This window comes from Chlamydotis macqueenii, chromosome 7 (genome assembly GCF_036417535.1).
Source record: "Chlamydotis macqueenii isolate bChlMac1 chromosome 7, bChlMac1.mat, whole genome shotgun sequence".
Lineage (NCBI taxonomy): Eukaryota > Metazoa > Chordata > Aves > Otidiformes > Otididae > Chlamydotis > Chlamydotis macqueenii.
The window spans coordinates 19,358,493-19,383,600 of NC_141562.1; the positions used below are offsets into that span (position 1 = coordinate 19,358,493).

Sequence of the window (25,108 nt, forward strand, 5' to 3'; positions counted from 1 at the left end):
GACAGCGAGGAGTCACCCCAAGATCCAGATGAAGTCCGGTGCACACGGCTCATGTGGCGGAAGTTTCTACGGAGTGTACCATCATCGTATGCCAATTCATTGGCAATTATGCTCTGGAAAGAGGGAGAGGGACCAACAATAGATGAATTGGCTACTCAGCTCCGGCAATATGAAGACACTCTCTCTTCTTCCCTCGTCTCAGCTGTGGAGAAACTGTCTCAGGAGGTCCAGCAGTTAAAAGAGGATAGGTCCTACTCCCCGCCCATACAGAGCAGTATTTCAGCTATTAGGAGTAAACGTTTCCCTGCTCAAGAGAGACGGTACACACGGCGAGGTATCCTGTGGTTTACCTTGCGTGACCAAGGAGAGGACATGAGAAAGTGGGATAGGAAACCTACCTCAGACCTAGAGGCATGGGTACGTGAGCTGCGGGGAAAAACATTTGCAAATAGAGGTTTTCCCCGGAAAACTGCTGCTCCGGTCTCCAGTGGACAGTTCCCCAGACGGAATAGAAGGGCTGATCTTACCTATGATCCTATGGAAGGGAATTCTGATTCATATTCACAGGAAGTGAGCGATGAATATTATGAACAGGATTAGAGGGGCCCTGCCTCCAGCCAGGCGGAGGAGAGGGACAACAGAGTTTATTGGACTGTATGGATTAAATGGCCTGGCACATCAGACCCACGAGAGTATAAGGCTCTAGTAGACACTGGTGCACAGTGTACCCTAATGCCATCAAGCTATAAAGGGGCAGAACCCATTTGTATTTCTGGAGTGACAGGAGGATCCCAAGAACTGACTGTATTGGAGGCTGAAGTAAGTTTGACTGGAAATGAGTGGCAAAAGCACCCCATAGTGACTGGCCCAGATGCTCCATGCATTCTTGGTATAGATTACCTCAGGAGTGGGTATTTCAAAGACCCAAGAGGGTACCGGTGGGCTTTTGGTATAGCCACTGTGGAGACGGAGGAAAATAAACAGCTGGCCACCTTGCCCAAGCTCTCAAAGGACCCTTCTGTTGTGGGATTACTGAAGGTTGAGGAACAACAGGTACCAATTGCTACCACCACAGTGCACCGGCGGCAATACCGCACCAACCGAGACTCCACAATCCCCATCCTCAAGCTGATTCGTCGACTGGAGAGCCAGGGAGTGATCAGCAAGTCCCTTCACCCTTTAACAGTCCCATATGGCCAGTGAGAAAATCTAACGGAGAATGGCGACTAACAGTGGACTATCGTGGCCTGAATGAGGTAACACCACCACTGAGTGCTGCCGTGCCGGACATGCTAGAACTTCAGTATGAACTGGAGTCAAAAGCAGCCAAGTGGTATGCCACCATCGATATTGCCAATGCGTTCTTCTCCATCCCTTTGGCACCAGAATGCAGGCCACAGTTTGCTTTCACTTGGAGGGGTGTCCAGTATACCAGTATACCACCCCAGGGGTGGAAACACAGCCCCACCATTTGCCATGGACTGATCCAGACTGTACTAGAAAAGGGTGGAGCTCCAGAGCACCTGCAATACATTGATGACATCATCGTATGGGGCAACACAGCAGCAGAAGTTTTTCAGAAAGGAGAGAAAATAATCCAAATCCTTCTGAAAGCCGGTTTTGCCATAAAACAAAGCAAAGTCAAGGGGCCTGCACAAGAGATCCAGTTTTTAGGAGTAAAATGGCAAGATGGACGTCGTCACATTCCAATGGATGTGGTCAACAAAATAACAGCTATGGCTCCACCAGCTAACAAAAAGGAAACACAGGCTTTCTTGGGCGTTGTGGGTTTCTGGAGAATGCATATTCCAAATTACAGTATGATTGTAAGCCCTCTCTATGAAGTGACTCGAAAGAGGAATGATTTTAAATGGGGCCCTGAACAACGACAAGCCTTTGAACAAATTAAACAGGAGATTGTTCATGCAGTAACCCTTGGGCCAGTCCGGACAGGGCAAGATGTTAAAAACATCCTCTACACCGCAGCCGGGGAGAATGGCCCTACCTGGAGTCTTTGGCAGAGAACACCAGGGGAGACTCGAGGTCGACCCCTAGGCTTTTGGAGCCGGGGATAAAGAGGATCTGAGGCCTGCTATACTGGCAGCATATGAAGGAGTTCGAGCTGCTTCAGAAGTGATTGGTACTGAAGCACAGCTCCTCCTGGCACCCCGACTGCCAGTGCTGGGCTGGATGTTCAAAGGGAAGGTCCCCTCTACACATCATGCAACTGATGCCACATGGAGTAAATGGGTCGCACTGATCACACAGCGAGCCCGAATAGGAAACCCCAATCGCCCAGGAATTTTAGAAGTGATCACAGATTGGCCAGAAGGCAAAGATTTTGGAATGCCACCGGAGGAAGAGGTGACACGTGCTGAAGAAGCCCCACCATATAATAATTTACCAGAAGATGAGAAGAGATACGCCCTGTTCACTGATGGGTCCTGTCGTATTGTAGGAAAACATCGGAAGTGGAAAGCTGCTGTGTGGAGTCCTACACGACGAGTTGCAGAAGCTACTGACGGCCAAGGTGAATTGAGTCAGTTTGCAGAGGTGAAGGCCATCCAGTTGGCTTTGGACATCGCTGAACGGGAAAAATGGCCAAAACTCTATCTCTACACTGACTCATGGATGGTGGCAAATGCTCTGTGGGGGTGGTTAAAGCAATGGAAGCAGAGCAACTGGCAGCGCAGAGGCAAGCCCATCTGGGCTGCCGCACTGTGGCAAGATATTGCTGTCCGGTTAGAGAATCTCGTTGTAAAAGTACGTCACGTAGATGCCCACATACCCAAGAGTCGAGCCACAGAAGAACACCAAAATAACCAAAGGGTGGATCAGGCTGCTAAGATTAAAGTTTCCCAAGTGGACCTAGACTGGCAACACAGAAGTGAACTATTTTTAGCTTGGTGGGCTCATGACACCTCGGGCCATCAAGGAAGAGATGCAACATACAAATGGGCTTGTGATCGAGGGGTGGACTTGACCATGGATACCATTGCACAGGTTATCCATGAATGTGAAACATGTGCTGCAATTAAGCAGGCCAAGCGGTTAAAGCCTCTTTGGTATGCGGAACGATGGCTGAAGTATAAGTATGGAGAGGCCTGGCAAACTGATTACATCACACTCCCACAAACCCGTCAAGGTAAGCGCCATGTGCTTACAATGGTGGAAGCCACCACTGGGTGGCTAGAGACCTATCCTGTACCCCATGCCACTGCCCGAAACACCATCTTGGGCCTTGAAAAGCAAGTTCTCTGGCGACATGGTACTCCAGAAAGAATTGAGTCAGACAACGGGACTCATTTCCGAAACAATTTCATAGATACCTGGGCCAAAGAGCACGGCATTGAGTGGGTATATCACATCCCCTATCACGCACCAGCCTCTGGAAAGATTGAACGGTACAATGGACTGCTGAAAACTACACTGAAAGCAATGGGTGGTGGGACCTTCAAAAACTGGGATAAACATTTAGCAAAAGCTACCTGGTTAGTTAACACTCGGGGATCCACCAATTGAGCTGGCCCTGCCCAGTCAGAACTGTTACATATTGTAGAGGGTGATAAAGTCCCTGTAGTGCATCTAAGGAATATGTTAGGAAAGACGGTCTGGGTTATTCCTTCCCTGGGCAAAGGCAAACCCACCCGTGGGATTGCTTTTGCTCAGGGACCTGGATGTACTTGGTGGGTGATGCGGGCGGATGGGAAAGTCCGATGTGTACCTCAAGGAGATCTGATTTTAGGTGAGAACAGCCAATAATTTGAACTGTATATAATCATTTCCATAGTTCTTATATGTCATATCAAAGGTATTGCAGCAAGAACACCCTGATCAGTGAAGAATGAGTTTCAATAAAACCAAGAGAGATGCAACGATGATGGAACAGGAACTGGCGCCCAACAATTTCCTCAAGATCAACATCTTCAACTTGCAGACCATGGACATGATACACCAGCCACGCCAGATGTACCAACTGCGAGTTCCAGATGCAGCATGCAACAGTCCCATACTACATACCATCTCTCTTGTCCTGAAAGACTGTATGACATATGGAACCCAAAGTCATGGACTAAATGAACTCAACAGACTTTGGAGGGATAGCCCATAGATTGAAGGAGTTACATCTATGTGTGTGTATATGTATACGCATGACGTAGATGGTATGGAATAAGGGGTGGATACTGTCCTGGTTTTGGCAGGGATGGAGTTAATTTTTCCTCTCAGTAGCTGGTATGTTTTGGATTTTGTGTGTGAAGAATGTTCATAAACACCCTGATGATACCAGTTGTTGTGAATGAGACCAAGGACACCGTCCTGCTTTCCAAGTCTCGCTAATTTGCAGATGCAGGAAGCTGGGAGAAAGACAGACAGCATAATTGATCCAAACTGGCCAAAGAGAGTATTCCATGCCATAAACATCATGCTCAGTATATAAGTGGGGGCAGGCGAGGGTGGGTATCTGCCTTCCTGGCATCCATCCTTCCTGCTTGTTTTTGCTGGCATCGTTCCCCCTACCTTGCTGGCTCCCTTTTGCTCCTTTGCTTGCTGCTCGGTTTTGTTTCCGTGATCGCTGCTCGGGATGGGCTGTATCGGTCATTGGGACATCGGGTGGTGAGAAAACACATATTGTTCACTTTGTATATTTTTGATATCCTTATATTCTGTTATTATTGTAGTTTTCCCTTTTATTTTAGTAAATCGTCTTCATCTCAACCCACGAGTTCTCCTTCCTTCCCAATTCTCTCCCCCATCCCCCTGGGGAGGGGGAGAGTGAGCGAGAAACTGTGTGGTGATTTGGGCTAAACCATCACAGTCCCAAAACACAAAGGGCACTGCAATGTGATGAAATCCCACCCATGATTAACACCTGAACCTCTGATTCACAGGTGAGATATCTGATTACATCTGTAGGCAGTGATAGCATATGCTTGCCCCTATGCAGACATGAACGTATACCCACACACTTGCCCCACCCAGCTCACTACAGCACTCCCCAGATTTAGAATCCAAATGAACGGAGAAAAGGTAGCATTGTAACAAATAGTAAATATTCACACTACTCCTCCTATTCATGTTCATCTAATATATTTATTGACTAAAGTAACCTGGAGACAGTGTATCTTTGAAAGCATATGATTTTCATTATCATACGGAAACCTCACACTGGAAGGCCAACAATTTTCAGCATACATGGAAGAGATGTGGTTGGATGGAACAGAAACGAAGATTTCATTCAAAGCAGTTTCCTGATTGAAGTAATGAACAATGAAACTAGAGATGAAGTGAGAAAGGACAGCAAAAACTGTTCAGAGTTTGAAATGTGATTCTGCCCTGAAGAGACACTAACAGCTCTGTGGATGTGCAGGTTTATTGATGCTCAGCTACCTCCCCAGATGACGCTCTTTAATCACCAGCAAAACATTTTCCAACTGCATGTCTAGTTGGCACGCAATGCCCTGTGAGCAAGGGACAGCTTGCCTTCTAATGGCTTCCAGGCTTAGTAGATACCCGTCCCTTCTATCCTCACCATCAGGGACACCTCAGCTGCCTGAAAAACAGTTCTGTGACTACTGCAAATTTGCAGCTCAGCCCACCCAGGTAAACAGATTTCTGACTGGAAAGTTTACAGCTGGCACACTACAGAAAACCTACTATTCAAAAAGTTAAGACATCCTTGCAGTGGGGTGGCAGCCGCTACATGAACTGCAGTGCACCTCATCTCAGTTGCATGAACTGGAGTCCTAAGAATCAACCTGAATTTCTTCTGCTTCAGGCACAAGCACTCACAAAAATTTCTCCAGTCTAACATGACTTTCACAGAAACTTGTGCTAACCAACCTCACAGGTGACCAAATAGAAAGAAAACCCTGTTGATTGGCTTAAAAGATTAGGATTTAGGTTCCTCTTACTTCCCTTTTTAAAAACTGTTCTGTTTTGCCCAGTTAAAAGGTAGCCATAGCAGCAAACAAATGCTTACCTCGTATCTGCTCTGTAAGTGTTCCAATTCAAAACCAAATTAACTAAGGCAGTGCAATTTTCTGCCTGGCTACAGTGGATTAGCTCTCTTATCTGTGCATTTCACAAGTGCAAACTAAATTGACTTGAAATAGACTTAAAAAGCACCCACAGATGAATTTACACTGATTTAATGAAATCATTTTAGAGCTGTGCTTTTAAATGAACCCCACCTCGGGCTAAACCTGACTAGTCTAAGTATAAACATTAACTGCACACTCATGTTCCGCGTCCTCTCTGCATTCAGGATAAATAATTATTCCAAGAGAATAAGTGGGAAGATAGGTAAGTAACATACCAGTAGTCTGTCCCTGTTTAATCTCTTCAGCAGTCCTGTCTATCAGGACATAGAGTGACCACACGACGCAGGTGATGGCAATGATATGGAATGTTACAGAGCACATGATCTTCCTCCTCTCACTGGACGTCATCTGCAGCTTCTCCCACTGGCAAGAAACCGAGAAGCAGAGTAAGAGATTAGGTGTTTATTGTAGTTACTAAAGAGCAGAAAAAGAGAACATTGATAAGAACAATGGCAGGAGACCAGATTCCTGCTAACACGGATTTTAAAAGTCAGATGGCATTGTGGCTCTGACCACAGCAGGTGTGCAATGGCTGGCAGCTCATCCTGCTGTGACAGGAGCCATCCTGGTGCTAGAGGGGACCTCCAGTGCTCAGCTCTGATTCAGAGCCTCAGCACTATGTTATCACACCCTGCTTATGCATGCAGGGCAATTCCAGCACAAAGGGACCCTAACACCAGGCCTTGCGCAGTGCAAGCAAGGCTGCTCCCTCGTGTGCTCCCCACTCAACAGTGAGTACCCACAGTCACAGCTGAGCATCGTGAGTGGCAAAGGGTACCCTTGCTCAGGCAGGCATTCAGTAAAACACTGCAATAAAAGTGGAACATGATCCAATTGACCAGTGCATGTAAGACATCTCATGCCGAGCTCTGTTAGAGTCCCTCGGTGCACAGTCAAGGCTGCTTAGCTCTCTGCTCAAGGCAGTTTAGTTCTCACCTCCTACCTCTGGCGGTTTCATTCAGTCTCCATGTATATTTAACACTACTTACAGCAGTGACACTCAGATTTTATTTTCAGTGTTTCAAGTGCACTTAAATACACGTGCCCTAAGAATATACAGTAGAACTGGGATGGCAGCTTTTGTAAGTAAGAGGATGCAGGAAATAAAAACCCCAGGACTGAATCTATCAATAATGTTTACATAGCCCAAACAGAAACCACAGAGTCAGGTTGCTGTCATTTAGGGAAGATACAGAGAAACTAGACAATTATTATAGATGCTTCTAATATGCAGGGAATTGTTAAAAACCAGCTTTTATTTTTTTTTACCTGAGACACTCATATGCTTTTTTTTTTTCCTCCCAGTTTCTCCTAAGTATATGAAAATTTTTGCATGTGGGATACACATCCCTCAGTATATCTGCTTGGAACAGAGTTAGGATGGGTTTTTCTCACAATTTCACAAAATATATGCTGGGGCACATATGCTTCTCACACACACCTATGTGTTCCTAGAGAGGGGCATTTGATGTCTCCTAGAATAATTAATAGAAAAAGGGGACTTTGAAAAGGAGCAATAACATGGAAGAGAGTGAGGATGACCTCAGTGGTATGACTGAGATCACACATTATGCTGAGTTATTGTTTCTACTGCTAGAAACACAGGAATGGTTGAACCCTGAAACAGAGACTTTGTGATCCTCTCTGTCTTGCCAACAAACAGTCTCTTTGGCCAGTCCAAGCAACATCTCCAGTTCTGTGGGCATCCAAATCTCATCACGGCACAAGAACTGAAGACTTCCAAAAATGACATGCTAGACTCATACCATGCTAGAAAGCTATATTCTTTCAATCTTCTTAGTAAAAGACTGGACAAAACATTCCCTTTAGATGTTGTATTTTAAACAGAAAATTGCTTTTGCATCTAAACAAAGGTGTTTACTTTTGATAGAAAGTATAAACTGATTTATTTTGTCAAAAACTAAGCATGTGAAATATATTTGTGAATGCTTTTACAGAGCCACAAGGACTCGTGTTTTGACTAATTTATATTTTCCTTTTCTGTTCCACAGCTTGAGCTCCTCCGCTGGACAATAGCTCCTGTGAACTGCTGGCTCCACAGCCACCAAACCAACCTGCACCACCTCAGCTCTTCAAGAGATAGGATTGCACAGTGAAAGAGAAGATGTTCTGCAAACTATGCACCAGCACAGAGAGGAAACTAGAATCTGTAGGTCCCTGCTGCATTATTCCCATAACACAGCATGCAGCATTTCCCAGTTAAAATAGTGAGCAGTTTTGAGTTTTTGAAGTGTTGTTAAAACAAAAAATTAAGCAGAAAATTTAGTGTCTTTTTTTTTTCCATTGAAATTTTAAAATAGAGTATCCCTCTCATCTCCTCTCATCTTCACTTGAACCATGATGTGTTTTGTTTCTCATCCTCTTCCCTTAGCAACCTCGTGTTTGAACAGCCCAATGCTGCAATACAGCCTTAAGATGCTGAGGAAGTTTAATTCCGTTTCTACCCTACAGACAAGCATAAACCCTATTATTTGCCCCATCCTGTTCATAATCACCAGTTTCAGACTGTTTTCTCCTGACTGACAGGACACTATAAAGGCTGAGTTGAAGATACAGCGGCAGTTTATCTTCTGGCTGCAGCTGAAACTCTAAAAATACTCTTTAGATATATTTGAGAGGTAAATTCCTTTTTCTTCTTCTGTTTATGGCTCTGTCCCTACCTTCTGTCATCTGGTCTCTTTCCCACAGATGACCTGTTCAGATAAAACTAATGACGCTGAGTGACTCATTTCTGAAGGTGCCCAACAGCTTTTTCTCAAAGGGCACAAATATTCAGAAAATGTTTCCCACCCACTCCAGGCAGAGAAAGTACAGAAAAACCAGCAGCCAACTATAGCAACTCTTTTTACTTAGGATTCTCTAGAGTAATTTATCTTATGTCTGATGGCTGGGCTGTGCAAAGTATTGTCTGTGCAGATAACAGAGTCTATGACAGTCAATATTGCAGCTCAGAGGAACTACGCTCTGTGCCAAGGGGCTACCAAGGAAAAATCTGCAGTTCTTAGGAGGCAACGATTCACAGCAGTCATAAGCAGATGTCATCCTATCAACTGGACATGCTAAGCTATATACTTTGCAGACTGTATATCTCCTTAAAAAAATAAAAGGTGTTTGAAATCTGCTCTATTTTCTGCTAGAAGTCACTTTAAGGAATCGGACAAGTTCTCATAAGAACTTTTGGATGGCTGCAGTCCAGACTTCCCACTCTGCATGATTTAGGCTCGTCATAACTGAATTCAATGTTTCTCATTTATTCTAGTTCCAGACTGAGGTTACTGTTATTAACCTCTTCCACTTTGGTAGCTGTGGCAAGATTTGTCTGTGCTAAGAATACCAGTGATTTCCATCTCAAAATCCTGATGGTAAGGATCAATTGAAATTGAAAGCCTGAAGGCTGCGGGAGAACAAAAACGATACAAGCACAAAACTGGCCTTATAATACAAGTAGCATTTAAATACTCATACTTTAAGTCACCAGATTTATGAAAGGTACTTTTTCTAGAAAAGAAAAATACACATTCTAGCAAGCTGACGTACTAAAACCTAGTCATTCATAGTCTAAGAAAAGGCAAAAATGAAAACATGTTTATTGGTGAACCTTCTTCTACTTACACTGTAATATTTTCACTAAAATGCTTTAGCTCCTTTAACAAGAAAAAAAGCTTCAAATTTTAAACAAATTACGCTCAGAAAATGTGATTTAAACAAATTACGCTCAGAAAACAAATTTTAAACAAATTACGCTCAGAAAATGTGATTTAAAGTAAGTTTAACCTGAAATCCTCATATTTTCAAGACAACTTACAAGCCATGTGGATCTTGGAGCAGCAAACTAAAGCAGTTAACAGTAATACAAAAGTCTGTATTTAAAAAAAAAAATGTAGATAACTGCAGACCAAATACCTTTGTGCATCAGCTCTAAAATGTAACTGTAAAGAAAAAAAAAATCAGGTTTCTGCATGCATATATGTATGTGTGTATGTATGTATGTACATTTACACATAGAGGGCAGCTTGGCTACAATAGCTAACTCAGAGCTGAACTCCACTGATGTTGAATTTGCCAGTCTGAGTGTTAATTTAAATCCTTCTGCACCTATTCAAAACCGACCAGACTTATTAAGGAGTCAGAGAAACATGATAAACATGTGGGGAGTACTGCGGGCTCATGGGCAAGGGCAGCGTCTTTCCAGAGTGGATCTGTGTTTAACAAAGCATTTCCTTGGGAAAGCAGGTTTTGTGCTCACCTTTCGCAAAGGCTTCAGTTTTGTCTCCATGATGAACTCGTACTTGCACAGTTCACAGCATCGTGTATCTGAGCTCTTGATCCATTGCTGCAGGCAGGCTTGGTGCACAAAATGAAGACTTCCCGTGCAGTGACAGGGGGTAATCAAAGGGCTCTCGTCATCTCCTTCACAGTGACATATCCTGAATCAGAAGCAAAGCTGCTCATTAGGAGAAGAGGAAGCAGAAAGGATGCGGAAGAGGCATGTAATATGTGTGATTACACACAGTTCTCCACTGAGGATCTTCAAGACATGCATATCTAAGGAACGTGTTCCATAAAGGAGCTAAAACTATTGCACTCCCTTACTGCGCAAGCACATACACAGGCACAAAATAATTGAGCACAGACACTACTAACTAGACAGCTGCTTTCTAACAGATGAGGCGGACACACACAGAGCCTAATAGAAATGCAGTACCCAAAAGAAAAAAACAGGGTAAGAAATGACAACGCTCCATCTAGAACAATAGCACTTAACTGAAAATAGCATTTAAACAGATCATACAGCACTTCCCAAGACAAAATAGGCACAGAGAGGTACAGCTACTCACGGATTATGATCTGAAACAGAAGATAAAACAAAATTCCCAAACCAATGGTGAAACAGCTCACCTCAGTATCACAAACAGTTAATTTAGCCTGGATTTTGCACAAGAGAAGTGATTACATCTAGTGCAAATTGCTAAGAGATAGATCCACACTGCAAAGCTACAGCACTGCATCTCCCCAAAATACACCTACTCTAAACAGACCAACAGTTTTGCTCTCCAGTTCCTACTTTTCAAGAGTTGCTAAGGAAGCATCAGCTCTGCAGAATTCCCCATATCCCTCACAGTCTAATGTGCCGACAGCAAGGACACCCGATACAGCGCTACTACCAGGTGCTGGCATCTGATTTCCCGCTTCGATTTATACACAACCCTTGGACTGCATCAAACATCACTAAGTCTTTCCAACTATGTGGAAGAGGTCATGAATTGAAAGGGGGATGGTAAGGGGCTCAGGGAATGAATACAAGTTACTAAGCATATGTGAAGTACGTCCTGGCAGGCTGCCATCCCTGTCTATTACTGAAATCTCTTACTGATGTGTAGCATCTTGCCTCTTGTGACCTTGCTGATAGCTGGCAAGTGGAAATGAAGGAGTGGGTGGATTAAAACAGCATCTTGTTGACGACAAGCCAATACAGAACTAGATTTTGCTGGTAATGAGGGGGGAAATCAAATCACACTGCCAAGTAGTAACAAAGCCAGCTTCAGAAAGTGGTGACAGGGAAGAGAAAGATGAGGATAGTAAAATGCTAGGTAGAGGAATTGGACATTCTTTTGGACTGTACTTGGTGACTCCTGCTCCTCAGCCACATTTCGGAGCTGAGATAGGGCAGGCCTGCAGACAAGTCACTGTAAAGACAGCTGTCTGTTCCCACCACTTGTGCACAGGCAGTGGAACAAGGACATTCATCCTTTTTGGACTTCACACTGATCATCACAGGCTCATCACTAACAATTCCCTTTCAACTAAGGCATCCAGAAAGCCCTTTACAAATAAAAGAGTGTGGTGGGATACAAACTGTGAGGAAAACATGAAAAAACCTCTAATCCTATGCTATACTGACCTGATCTCAGAAGCAATTTTCAAACAAGCAATCTCTTTTCCTCCTGACTCCCCACACCCTGACCAAACAGCAGTGACTGTCAGGACAACACATTGCTCATTAAAAGCTAAGACATATTCAGCTTGTCCTTTAATATGTGTAGCTGATTCTCTCATGATATTCCCAGTTTGGGCACTGATAAGAGAAAAATATTCTTTCAGAACCCCAAACCTGAAACAAATTGCAAGATAATTTATTTGACTCCAAAGGAAATTATTTTGCTTAGTAGTCTTGTTAAGTGCATCAGAGGCGTGCAGGACAGCAGAGAGAAGGCTGCATGCTTCAAATCGCACATATTAAAGCAAGGTGACAGGGTGAAAGAAAGACAGAAACGGCACAAAGGCAGGGGAAAGTAGAACGGTCACCACTGCACACGGGAGGGCTCGAAGGTAGGTGGTTCTCTGGTAAACCAACCTGCAGGTATCTCCCGATGTGGACACAGGGGAGAGAGGGGGGAATTTTTCTGAGAGTGGGGAAGGGCAGTCAAGGTCACTGTCCTTCTCAACTGAACAGAGAGGCGCCCGCTGCTCTTTTGTTTTCAATTTCACTGAGGTGCTGTCCTCAAAGACGTCATCATCTCCCATATCATCAGAGCAGAAGTCTGTGCTTTCCACCAGCACGCTGGAGGATTTCTCAACTTGGAAGTGACTGGAATAGCTCTCCAGTTCGTGGAACTTATGCAGGCTGCTGGTGCTGGAGGTGTGGGAGAAGGAAAAAAGGTAACGCAAGAGTTTTTTGCTCCTTGAGGTGTCATGGTCCACTTTGTCCTCCAGCAAGGGGATATGCACACCGCTGTGGTTCTCTGCTCCTCCCGATGCACTTGAGTAGTTGGAAAGGGAAGGGATGTAGGAGTGCTTAGAATTGCTAAAAGAAAGAGGCCTGAGATTTAGCGGTTTCCTCTCTTTAAGATGAAATTTGTTAATCCTGAAACACTGCTCTTGAGTCGGGATCAGTTTGCCTTCTGAGCGTGTTCGCTCCACATAGTCAAAGCACTCACTGGTGCTCTGCGCCTTCTGGTCCACATCATTGAGGGACTTGGAGAATTTCAGGGTGCGGGTGGGCTTTATGTTCTTAGCAGACCTGAGTGCCTGGCCCCGATCCTGCCCACGGGAGTTTCTTTTTGCTGTATGTAACGCGTCCTGACAGATTACTGTCACAGTGACCCCTTGTGTCAGAGGGCTCTGGCAGTGAGGATTTTTCAAGACAACAGCAGACTGCACTGGACTGTGATGACAACACTCAGAAAACACTGCACTGGAACTGCATGCAGAACAGTGGAATAAAAGCACAGAAAGTAAAAAAACAATTATGTAAGAGAACACATATAATTAAAAGTGAAGAAATGAGAATTACGGCTAGTGTGGGAATGGCAAACATAGCGGGGCCAAACAATCAGTGGGATTCAACAAAGCAGTGTTAGACAGCAGTCGAGTCAAACAAATGGGACGCTTCAAATGGGAACCCCACATCACTCACTTCCCCATATATGTGCTTTTTCAGTTTTGGTTTTACTTAATGTGAACCTCAGACGAGCCTCACTGTAGCCATGCAAACAACACACTTTACCTGCAGATGTCCTGGTTGGATGGTGTAACAGAAGTCCGAGAGAAGCTGTGAGGGGCAGAGATAGAGGTTGGACTTCCAGCCTGCAGTGAAATTAAAACAAACAAAAAGCAAGTCACAAGTTTGAAGAGTTTGGTATGCACAGCAATCACCTTGAGGGTTAAACACAGCACATGGAGTCAGACACCACTCTCCATCAGATATTCAAGGGCTAGTTTCGAGAAAGTGACTTTACCATTAAATGCTAAAAAGAGAGGTCACATAGCCTCATCCTGGAAAAAGCAGCAATCAGAACAGGAACGTTTTGCCCCAAGGTCAAATGCAGCCATCTCTGGAGCGGAACTTGCCAGCTGTCAAACATTGCACAGAACAATAGCTCAGGAAATGAGCAATGCTACAGTAATTAGGATAATTAGATGGAGGTGTGTGTATAGACTAGTCGGAATTTAGCTACCACATAATAGCTAATCCTTCCACTTATAATGATGACAAGAGATTAGAGACTTGAGTTTGGTTTGGTCCCCCCCCCCCCCAAGACAGAAAATAACTCGGACACTATTTGGGACTTATTTTCTCTACTAGGATATGCACATGAGCACCATCTGCCAAAACAGATCATTCCCTTAAGTACTCTTTGTACTTTGCAAGGCCTCTCATCCTGCTTTTACTCTGACAGGGTCTTCCACCTACTTGGAGAAGAGGAGTGGCAGCAGTCACATTCCTAAGACCCAAGAAGAGCACAGTGAGACATAGAATAACTGCAGAATTCAGAATTCAGCTGAACTAACTCAAAAAGGTAAAGCTAAGCTCTTGGTATATTTAACATTTAATAGACAAGTCTCTAAAGTCAATATAGTGAGAAAGATCATTGTCTCAGAGTTGGGACTCAATGGGCTATTACCATAGGCCTTTTCAGCCACTATATTCTTGGGTCACTAACGGAAACTTCTCTACTCTTCCTACAGGTTTTGGTGATGAGCAGACCTGCATTGATAATCTCCTAATACAGAATCTTTAAACCTGGTTCTCCCATGTTCCACAGCTGTTTGGCGGGCTGCACCACTCGCCTACTGCTGCAAAACACTGCTTGCACTTCAAAATTCAAACCAAGGTTTACAGCTCTTTTGATCTGCAAAGCAAAGCCTGAAACCCAGCAAGGAACAGTGCAATGAGCAGAACATCAGAAGTGTCAACACCATGCTGGGCTGCACAAAAACCAGCACAGCCAGCACAGACCTGGGCCTGGCAAGTGCACAAAGCCAGACTCAGAGACCTCAGGTCATTAAAGGTGTGTTGCCACAGAAGCATGCTGTGCCCAGCCCTGTACTTCAGCTTGAGACGCCCAAACTACCTCAGTCATCACTGCTTGGATGATCTCTAGTCATGGTGCAACACACACACTATATCCGGTCTCAGGTCTCTTCAGTTCTATTCTTAATTCATTAAAAGCCCCTGTGCTATATTTAAACAAAGCCACTGCAGGCTTTTACATGTAGCAAAAGCAAGGTTCCTTGTCACACAATATATTCTTCTTTCTTTGTGAGAGAAGATGGGTATACTATGATACACATGCTAATTTATAAATACACATGCAATCATCATCTTCCATGTTACAGGACTCATCTGTTCAGGTTTTGTTTTTCTAGCCAACAGTACTAAAGAGAGCACTGTGTCTCACCTCACATTGGGATGTCTCAGGTGCACTGAGCCTGAAAAAAACAGGTATCCATTTACAGCTGGGTCTGCAAGAGTCAAGGGCAAGGCTCAGACACACACCTCTTGATCCATAGTAAGACACTAACTTGTTTCCCATCCTACCAGCCAGGTGTATATATAGAATAAAAACCAAAAGTATAACCTTGAGCCAGAGAACAAACTGACTGTTATGACTGTGACAAAACAAATTAAAGACCAGTTATTGGCTTTATCCTGGAAATTATGGTTCTTTACATTCTACACCACTTGCATATAGTAATGATATAGGATGATGGTCATACAGGGAGGTGAATTCAGGTATTACTTGGAAATATGTTCTCTATTTGATGCTTAACTTCTCCTAAAAGCAGATACATCTCTAAATTCAAATCCTGTCTTTTAAAAAGAGTTTGTGCAGTAATTACTTTTTTTTTTTTAAAGAAAGACTGACAAGTTAGTGAAAGATCTGATACACTATATAATCTGCTGCTATAATTATGCAAATGAAAATTAATAAGACTTAAACAATGAATTATTTAAAATGGTATGTTTAGCAATCTTCTGAAAACACAATATTGAACCAGTAAAACAGCATGCTGCATTCTGCCATGGAAACAGAGCCATATATTGTTGGAACTGAAGTCACAAATCAATTAATAAATCTGTCTCAGGTTTTACGTTATGAGCAAATCACAGAAGGTAACCTGCTTAGAATGAATCCAATCTCTCTTCTCCTTCACTTCAGCAATGAAGTTAAAAAAAAAAAAAAAAGACAGCAGTATATCTGATGTGACAGTCTAATAGCAGATGACTAGATTCAATGATCCAAAATTTCCCTTCTGAAACCATGTTACTGGTTTCTTGATCCAATTGCTGACACCAATACAGTGTCAAAGTCTCACCACTTGGGAAATCAAAAGGCTGGGACAAAAAAAAGAAATTGTGCAATTTCATTTGCATTTCAACCTTACTATTCTGTTTCTAGATGTCAGCACTGTTCAGGACAGCCTGCAAAAAACCTTGTATCTGAGGCACATTTCCTTTTCCTTCCATCTTCCTGCTTCAGTACAGGAGATCCTTTGCTCCATCTTTATACATAATGCAATTGCAACCAAAACATGAACAGAAGTTAACACACGTAGAAAAGCACCACAAAATGGAACAACAAAACTCTGCAGGAAGTTACGCCCCACCCTCGGTATGAGCTCATGTAAGCTGTGGCTACCACCAAAAGCCACGGTTCAATGAACCTCCAGTCTCAGTTTGTCCTCTTTTCCTCCAATGCTTTTTTGCTCGTCTATTTACACAGCTGCATTGCAAATCAGATTACTTTTACTTCACCTCACTATCCTAGCCACTTCTTTTACTGAGCTTGTTTAATGCCAATCACTTCCCTAGCTTCAGCTGCCAGAGGAACATCAGTCGGTTAGGGCAATGAGCCTGTAATGGCGAGGCACAACTCACTGACAAGAAAAGAGCACGGTGAAATGCAAGGGGCTGCCAAGAGCCCAAGAAGTTCTGTCAGTCCTAGAAGCAGAAGTGCATGCAACTGATGCTCAACAGTCCACACAGCTCGCCTAGGCTTCCTAACTCAGATACAGCAGCTATCCGGCAGAGAGGTGCCACAGAAAAGAAGAAACACCAGCAGCCTTGAGCCAGAACAGGGCAAAGAAGAGGCAAGGTGATAGGTGAATCCAACACAGAGGTGTATCCAGCTAGCCTGGAGCTCTGATGTTGCTCCCGCACAAGGCTCAGCTCTGAAGAAGCTGGGAAAATAAGCAATCAAAGCCTTCACCACTCTGCACCTTCTGGCACACAAAGCATCCTCAATACCCCAGTGAACTGGCTACTTGCAATGGCAACAGCAGTAGTAGATTTTAAAGCACTCCTTGTCAATGGAGGTTTCTGCCATGCTCGTTATGTGACAGGTAGCCTAAGCCTTCGCAGCCTGAACTCCTCTAACTCCAGAATCACTTGCTGAACCTCTGTGGACCTTCATGCCCTTTGCATGGAGGAGTATTACCTCCAACAAGCCTTGGAGCTATGTGCTAGTGAATTACCCTGTACAGACAGACTGGCTGCCTAAAATAGCTCAGGACTAAAGGTCAATAGGTAGTTAATTGTGTATATTGACATTCCCATCTAACGCAATTCAGTGAGGTCACAGTGTGGCCTTCCGCACTGGTGTTTAGATAATCACAGTGACTCTGAAGGCAGTAATCCCTGCTAGCCTACAGCTCTCTGGAAGGCTGCCATCAGGGGAAAAAAAAAAAAAAAAAAAAAAACCAAAAACACCAAACCAAAAAAACTCCCACATATATATATCTATCTATATCTTTTTATACATATGTATATTTGTGTGTGTGTGTGCGCATGTGCAAACATATATATATGTCCATATATATATATATGAACTGCCACAGCTGGTTGTTCTCAATAACCTGCTTATCTGAGATGGCACTTCTGGGTATGCTGCTGTTATCTCTCTCTGGGCTGCACTTCAGTACTAGTAATTATACCTCATTTTAAAGAACAGGGCCTGTCACATTCTGAAAACTTTATTAAATTATTCATTAAAGGTAAAAAGTTAGAAACAACTTTACTCCAGAAGAATTCCTCCACTGATCGTAAGTCTGAAGGAAGCAAAGAAAGGTTTTCTCCCCACAACTGCAAAATTCATCACTTGTAGGTGCTACATGAACAGGACCAATACTGTGGCCGTACCATTTGTGCTACACAAACTCCTAGAAGCTGCAGTTAAGGACCTGGAACTAACATACTAAGCACTATACACATTTAATAATGGAGCACACCTCTCCTTTGGGGAGACAAAGAGTAAGGGAAAAGAAGCAGAATTTTAAGGTTTTTTTTTTTTTTATCAGGAGGAACTGCAGCACAAGGAGCTTCAGACAAATACAAATTTAGCAATAGAGCAACAACCCAAACACTCCACAACCCAAATTTCAACTTGGCATTTTGAGTATGGGTTTGCCTTTATTTCACACCATGATGAACTCATTTCAAAACTATGCTCTTCTGCTGGCCTAAAAAAAAAATAAAGTAAGCAATAAAAATCCTAAGAGGTAGCCACACCTGCTGTCAAAGAGACCAATGCTAAAAGATGACTCAAGTGCCACTAGACCATTGCAGCAGTTTCTGTTTGCCTCCCTTCCCTGTAAGAGCAACAGGAGCACAGTGATGGTCATCTCCGCTGAGCCAACTTCAACTACCACCCATCCCTCTGGGGATTAAAGAGGCACAGCTAACCATAGTAGGTAGGTGTTGGCTAAGTGGAGACATCTCCCACCACTGCCCCAAAGTTGTCCTGTCCCAAGCACAACCAGTGATCGAGGCCCCACTACCTTTAATCCCTCCCTCCCCTCCGGCCCCAAGCAATCCTCCTGCACGGGGATGCTTTTTCAGCACCGAGATCACAGTGCTATAATCTGCAACGGACACTGGGAGCTTGCTGTGAATCAGATTTGTCTGCGCTGGTAATAACACATCACAATGATGAATGTGACAGAAGGACACCGGAAAGACAGAATAAGAGGGACAGTTATCACACCCTGTGTTTTAGAAGAACTCATCGCCAAAGAGTATTTTATCTCTTTCACACAGATACTATTTACATGTGTATTAAGATGGCAAGGCTGCTTCTAGACATAGACATGGCAGGCACTTAGCTTGCATAGCACATCTCCGGAGGCAGCAAAAGCTGCAGGCTCTGCTCCCTCCTTGGTTTACACCACAGAAACCAACACCAACCACCCCATACTTGTTCCTCTAGCGGGATCTAGGTATAGACAGTGATCTAGGAAAGAAAACAGTAGTGATGGAGCCCTTGTGAAAAAAGGTACCAAGTACCTCTGCAAGGCATTCCATAACTAGCCTGGTTGGTCTTCAGATAGGGAAAGGAGAGGTCTCTCTCTATGAAGAGACCCAGGGAATCTGACTCCATTTGTGTCACCCTTGCCTCATTCACCTCCCCTCCCTTTGACAGGGGCAGCCCCAGCCCTGTCTCATCCACAGAGGCAAAATTCACTTCTGCTTGCTCTGCTGAGAAGTCCTGAGCCTGGGCTTCAGGCAGGCAGGGAGGTCTCCATTAAACCCAAGGGACACATCCATCATTTCTCTGGAGACACTGCAGAACAAATATAATTGTTTGGCTCCAGCCATCCACCAGGATGGAACATATTCATATTTTTATGTTTTCAGCAAGTGCTGTGTTCCATGTACACGTTGGCTGATGGCTCTCGCTAAGGTGCACTGCAGCTGTAAAGTCTCCAGTGCTTATCTGTGGAACAGACATGGTCGCTTCATTGCATGTGTGCCAAAAGAGGCCTCCAGCTGAACTAGCACACCCAGGCAGAGTGCAATGAGACCAACCAGCCCTGCCAAGTGCACTAACCTGACACTTGAGATAGCCAGAACAGGTCACCTTTGGACAGACTGGATGTTGTGAAGGGCTGACAGCCCTGCTTGACAGGCTGTTTTTGAAAGCTCTTCCTAAATACCAGCACAGCAGGATCAAACATCAGTAAGTTCTGGTCTTCTCCATTAAATTTGCCCTAATAGACTTGTGCCATTTTGACTTCCAGTGCATATGAAAATCAAGTGTCTTTAACTGGGATCAGATGCACTATTAGAATGGAGAGTGGTTAAAAAACCTGGTGAGGCAGGGAGAAGATATAGGAAAGAGGCATTTGAATTTTTCAGGATTATCAACTCCACCATATAATTTTGGCAAGAACTCAATAGGAACCAGTAGTCACCTGCAGGAAGAACTTTGCTCCATACTTTATATAATGCATATGACTATAATTAAAATAATGTCTAGAAACTAGAAGCAAAGCTGAAGGCATCTTCCCCTCATTCTTCCTAAAGAAATGTAAAGGAGGATTCTGGCAGGAACCTTCTTCAGAGATATCAGAGCCAAAGGCACTAGAGAAAGGAGGCTATCTATCCTTTAAAAATATTCACAAGCGTAACTCAACCTGCCTACAGCAAAGGATTAATGTTGACTAAGCCCAGTAACAACTACACAGGTTCTGCAGGGAGAACAAAAAGAAAAAAAAAAACCAAACAGCTCTTTGATTTTAAAATCTTCCTCAAAATACCTTGAATAGACTGAGTGAACAAAAGAGGAAAGGAAGTTCCTGCAGGTTCCTCCTTCACAGGGTGCCCTCATATCCACACAAGGTAAGAATCCAGCCCCAGGAGAGGGGATTTAATCACAGCACAGGGAGGCTACCGTACTCCTCACGAACACAACTGCAGCACGCCCCAGCATTGCTCTTGGGGGTGGGGAAAAGAGCATACCTTAATCTTCACATTATACAATTTTTCCTGTCTTTTCCTTTCCCCAATAACTCAGTAGAAAGATTTAATTTTTTTTTTTTAAGCAACTTCTCTTTCCCTACCTCCAGGCTCATGTACCTGAATACAACACCTCCGAGTGCAGTTCTTTTCAGTAAGCCTTGGCCGTCTGATAGACTACAGGACAGCTGAGCTCTGCGACTGAAAAACCTGGACTGCTTTTCTACAGATGAACGCTCACTGAATCCATCAAAGCTTCAGGCAACAGTGGACGTGTGTATTCATATGCTTTTCTAAATCTGTTCCAAGCTGATGAACAGCCTAAATGGATTTTAAATTTCATAGGAAGCCTAAGCTACCACTTTGCGTCTGCGCTGCCTGCCATTCAGCCCAAGAATAATTTAAAACTTTCTGGTGTGCTTCTGCTCAGAAGATAAAACTCTACAGGCCTTCAGAAAAGACAAAGCATTTACATTTTTTAAGGAGTGCACTTTTGATTCCTTTGCTGTGATCTCTGTATTAGCATTTTCAAAGTTTACCCCTAAAAGGGTCATGAAAGTAAGACTACAAAGTGCTTCCCTACTATACTAAAATCAGCCCTCCAGAGCAATCAGATAACAGGAACAGCACACAGGTGACCGGACGATATTTCCATATGTCACATCAGCAGTTTCTGGATATATCAGACACCTTAAAGCTAAACAGTATCACTAATTTGAGGATAACTATTTACAGACCAGCTTTTTTAGTGACCTCATTTAATCTACTTGTAAGCACAATTCCTTTATCGTAAGAGCAGAGGGGGCATGAATCACACCACTGTGAAAATCCCTTTTTTAGCTGCTCTCAGTGACTGGCTGTGTTTTAGGGTCAATTTCATCCATATTTAGAGGATGAAGCTTCTATAAAGCTTAATTATTTCTCTGTGTGGCTTATATGATGAAGGCACTTACCAGTGAACGGTGGCTTCTTGGCAAAAATGCTGGCTTAGGGTAAGCAGTTGAGATGTGGATCTGGGCTATATACCCCTCATGCCAATTGGGGGTGTTTCAATCACCATCACTGTGCTTGAGAACAGGGCAAGCTGGGAATCGGGCTGTATCCAAGTCCCATGACTAAATCGATTCAACCTGCCTTCAACATTACTTTTTTTTATTTCAAAACAAACACAGAAAGGATTCCAGAAATTCAAATGTTTCATGTGCAGCAGACTTAAAAGGAGTGTTTGAAATACACACACCAAAAAAGCAAAGAAGAACCTGGAGGAATGCCACATCCCCCAGCGTGCAACAGACTGCACAAAACCTAATGGCACCATATGAAGATCCTCCTACATCTTATTCCCTACTCCTTTTTTTCTGCTGCTTCCGTCCTCCATCCCTAGCCAAGTATTCAGGTGATTGTTTTTTCTTGTCCTGGCCACATGTACTAGCATCTCTTCCACCTCTCTTAGCATCTGCCTCTTTGAGAACTGCTTTTTTGCCCCTTCCTCCCAAGGGATGGCTCCACCTGGCCCCAACACTTGTGGTCTATGTTCAGAAAGGTCCTGCCACCTCTACCAGCTGATCTCATTTTCAGTGGCACCATCTGTCTGCCTCCCTCCTTGATCACTTTTAGCCCTAGGGCATCGCTTTCCTTGGTCACACCGAGTAACACAGCATCCTCTCTTGGCTAGAGGCTGAGTTCTGACTCAATCCTTTCCACTCACATTGCACTGTGCAACTGCGAAGAGTGGAAAGATACACAGTAATCATCACAGCGGGTTCACAATGACATATCAGCACCAGAAAGGCTTTGAATCAAGCGTTAGTGCCAAGCATTTGTAGCAGATTTGCTATAATACTACGCTGTAAGCTAGATTTAGGTGGAAAATAATAGCTGAAACAGTCATTTGGAGGAAGCACAATCATTATTTCTGTACACAAGCACACACACATCAGCATATCCGGAAATGCATATCATTGATATGCAATGGAAAAGCATGTCATTGATAAAACTCAACTTTGGTTAAATAGCTCCTCTTAAAATGGTGTGGTATCAACAAGCTCTGAGGACTTCAGAAAGAGCTACACAGGCAGCCAAGCATTTCCATACTTTTTCCTTTACACATATTCAGTCTGCCTTATTGGCCAGCTTGCTATACTATTCTAAACAAAAATAAAAGGCACTTTTCCATTAAATCTCAGAACTAATGAAAACTTTTCCATGTACTTAAGCTTCCACGCTGCATCCCACTACTATAATCTTTCCTGTCCTCCAAATTGCTTGCAACAGCCAACCCACCTGTACACTGCAAAATAAATTGTTGCAGCTTAGCACTGAACTGCCTGGATATGCAAGGCAGCGTTTGGATGTATGAGGCAAATCAGGAGACTGATTTCACCAATGGGACTTCCACCTCTTGCCCTTGTTAGAAGTCAGCTCCAGAGTAAGTGCACAGAACGGAATGGACACAAGCAGCAGAGAAACAGCGAGAACATCAATACTTCTGGGAAGCTCATATTTGCAACCATGAAGTCTTAACCTGTTGAACTGGCAAAGCTGACTCTTGCACCCCTTGAGAACTTTAGCTTTTGCAACATGGAGCAATCATGCTGAATGTCTCAGTGTTTCAAGATGAATGCAGACATTGATGTCCCACTTGCCAGCACTCCCAGTGAGAGCTTTGCTAGAGTGCAAGGTCCTTCCCACTGCACTGCCACACTATCAGTTCTCAATAAACTGAGAATGAACTCTGCAGCTCTGTATGGGTATCAAACTGCTGCTGCCAAAAAGTTGCTTGTGCTGAATTTCAGACACTCTGGGAAAAGTACAATGACATTTAATGATAAAACTACCATCTCTGCTGAAGAATGCCTGAAAATCCAATTAAGGATCCATAAGAAGAGAAGAGCCAGGGTAAAAAGAAACAGGCAGTCTCATTTCAGAATGAGATGAGAAGCTGTACTCACATGGTATTTATTTCAAAACCCTTCCTGTGAATGCACATTTTCTGATGCTGAATGCAAAACACAATCCTGCATCACTCCATGATACCAACATCTTCAGCTTGGTCAATACCTATGCACTGGACAGTTACCCTGCTCATTATTTAAGACACCCAGTAATCTTGTCTTTCTGCTCCAAAGTGAAACTTGTCTCTGCCCATGTAAATTGTAAATTAAGTGCAGCCACTCTTTCCTCTGCTGGAGATAGGCACGAATAGCTTCCTATATCCTGAAGCACCCAGAATAGAAAAAACGAACTCGAGCTTGTCACAGCCATAATGACTCAGGCTTTCATTAAAAGTCACTATTACCAGCAACATTAACTGTGGCAATGAAGGGTTGAGGCTTATGCACCCCATGAAAAATAGTGGTCAACTGCACAGCCTTGCTTGCACGAAGGCTCTAAGCAATTGTACTTGGGTAAGCAAAAAGGTGTCAGGCTTCCAGCTAACATTTGTAATGCAGAAGTAGGAATAGTGTATGTATTGTAATAAGTTTTCTTGGACAGAAGATATTTTTTTCCTAACAGCATAACAAAGCAACTGTGCCTTTGGTGTGTCCATCGGATACAAGTGTGACAAGAACGGGTACAGAGCATCACGCTTCCCTTACAAGATCAAGGCCTGTAACAGCAAACATTTAAAAATACTTACATAGCCGTGTCCTGATAACAATGCAGTTCATGGTGCTAACAATAATTTAGTGCTGAAGTGACAATAAAACAATGTTTAACCACATATCCAACACATATTACTGGACGCATGGCTATACATCTCAGAGAGAACATTACATCAGAGAGCTTATGGTATAAAAGAACATGAGTGATGTTTTTGGAGCGATTTCACCCCATCCAAGATAAGATGTCAGGCATCTGTCATCTGTCTTGCTCCTACCAAGCTAAGGAGGCTGACAGTGTGAAAGAGAAAACCTACTGTAGCTTCCATTTCAATTGACCTGTAAAGAAAGTCTGCAAAACACCAGAGAGTTCTAACGTTTCAGGAGTGACTATCAATGACATACTGGTCACATTGTCATGTATCATCCCAGTTTTGAAATGAAAGAAATCTTAGTATCCCCAAGTTTATAAAAAATCAAGTTATATCAAGAAACATACCTTTGAGATGTTACTAGAGCGGCTCACAGAATGTCCCAAAGTCTTCTCATTCTGAAAGAGGAAGAACAGGATAACTGCAGCAACAAATCACGGCTATGACATATTTTAAAAGTTGGTATTAAAAAACAAGTTCCATGGAGAAAGTTTTACAGCTGTGGCTTTTAAGGATGTTTCTTCTATTAACATCAGCCTGATTTACCACAATCACTGAAATGCTCTGTTTGCTTAACAAGATATTGCCTTGCAGAAAATCACATAGGCAAGACAAGTATAAACTAAGAAATACTAGAAAAATGATTTATTCTATGAATACTGCAAAGCCCTTTCCTCATAAGGTATCCACTTTGGAAAGGATATTTCTCAGCCC

The 25,108-nt window shown here is 43.4% G+C and overlaps 1 protein-coding gene across 5 annotated transcripts in view; it reads right to left on the minus strand.

Annotated features, from left to right (window-relative positions):
- MARCHF8 (membrane associated ring-CH-type finger 8) overlaps nucleotides 1-25,108 on the minus strand; it is a 106,502-nt gene that overhangs the window by 4,617 nt on the left and 76,777 nt on the right. For 3 of the 5 annotated variants that reach the window (XM_086752803.1, XM_086752805.1, XM_086752802.1), the window contains exons 3-7: nucleotides 24,742-24,792; nucleotides 13,630-13,709; nucleotides 12,478-13,323; nucleotides 10,369-10,549; nucleotides 6,317-6,464 (exon numbers count right to left, since the gene is read on the minus strand). In XM_086752803.1, the coding sequence (XP_086608929.1) occupies nucleotides 6,317-6,464; nucleotides 10,369-10,549; nucleotides 12,478-13,323; nucleotides 13,630-13,709; nucleotides 24,742-24,792 (1,306 nt within the window). Of the gene's footprint in view, nucleotides 1-5,155; nucleotides 5,275-6,316; nucleotides 6,465-10,368; nucleotides 10,550-12,477; nucleotides 13,324-13,629; nucleotides 13,710-24,741; nucleotides 24,793-25,108 lie in introns of those variants that run through there. The other 2 variants (XM_086752806.1, XM_086752807.1) reach the window with 2 other exon arrangements.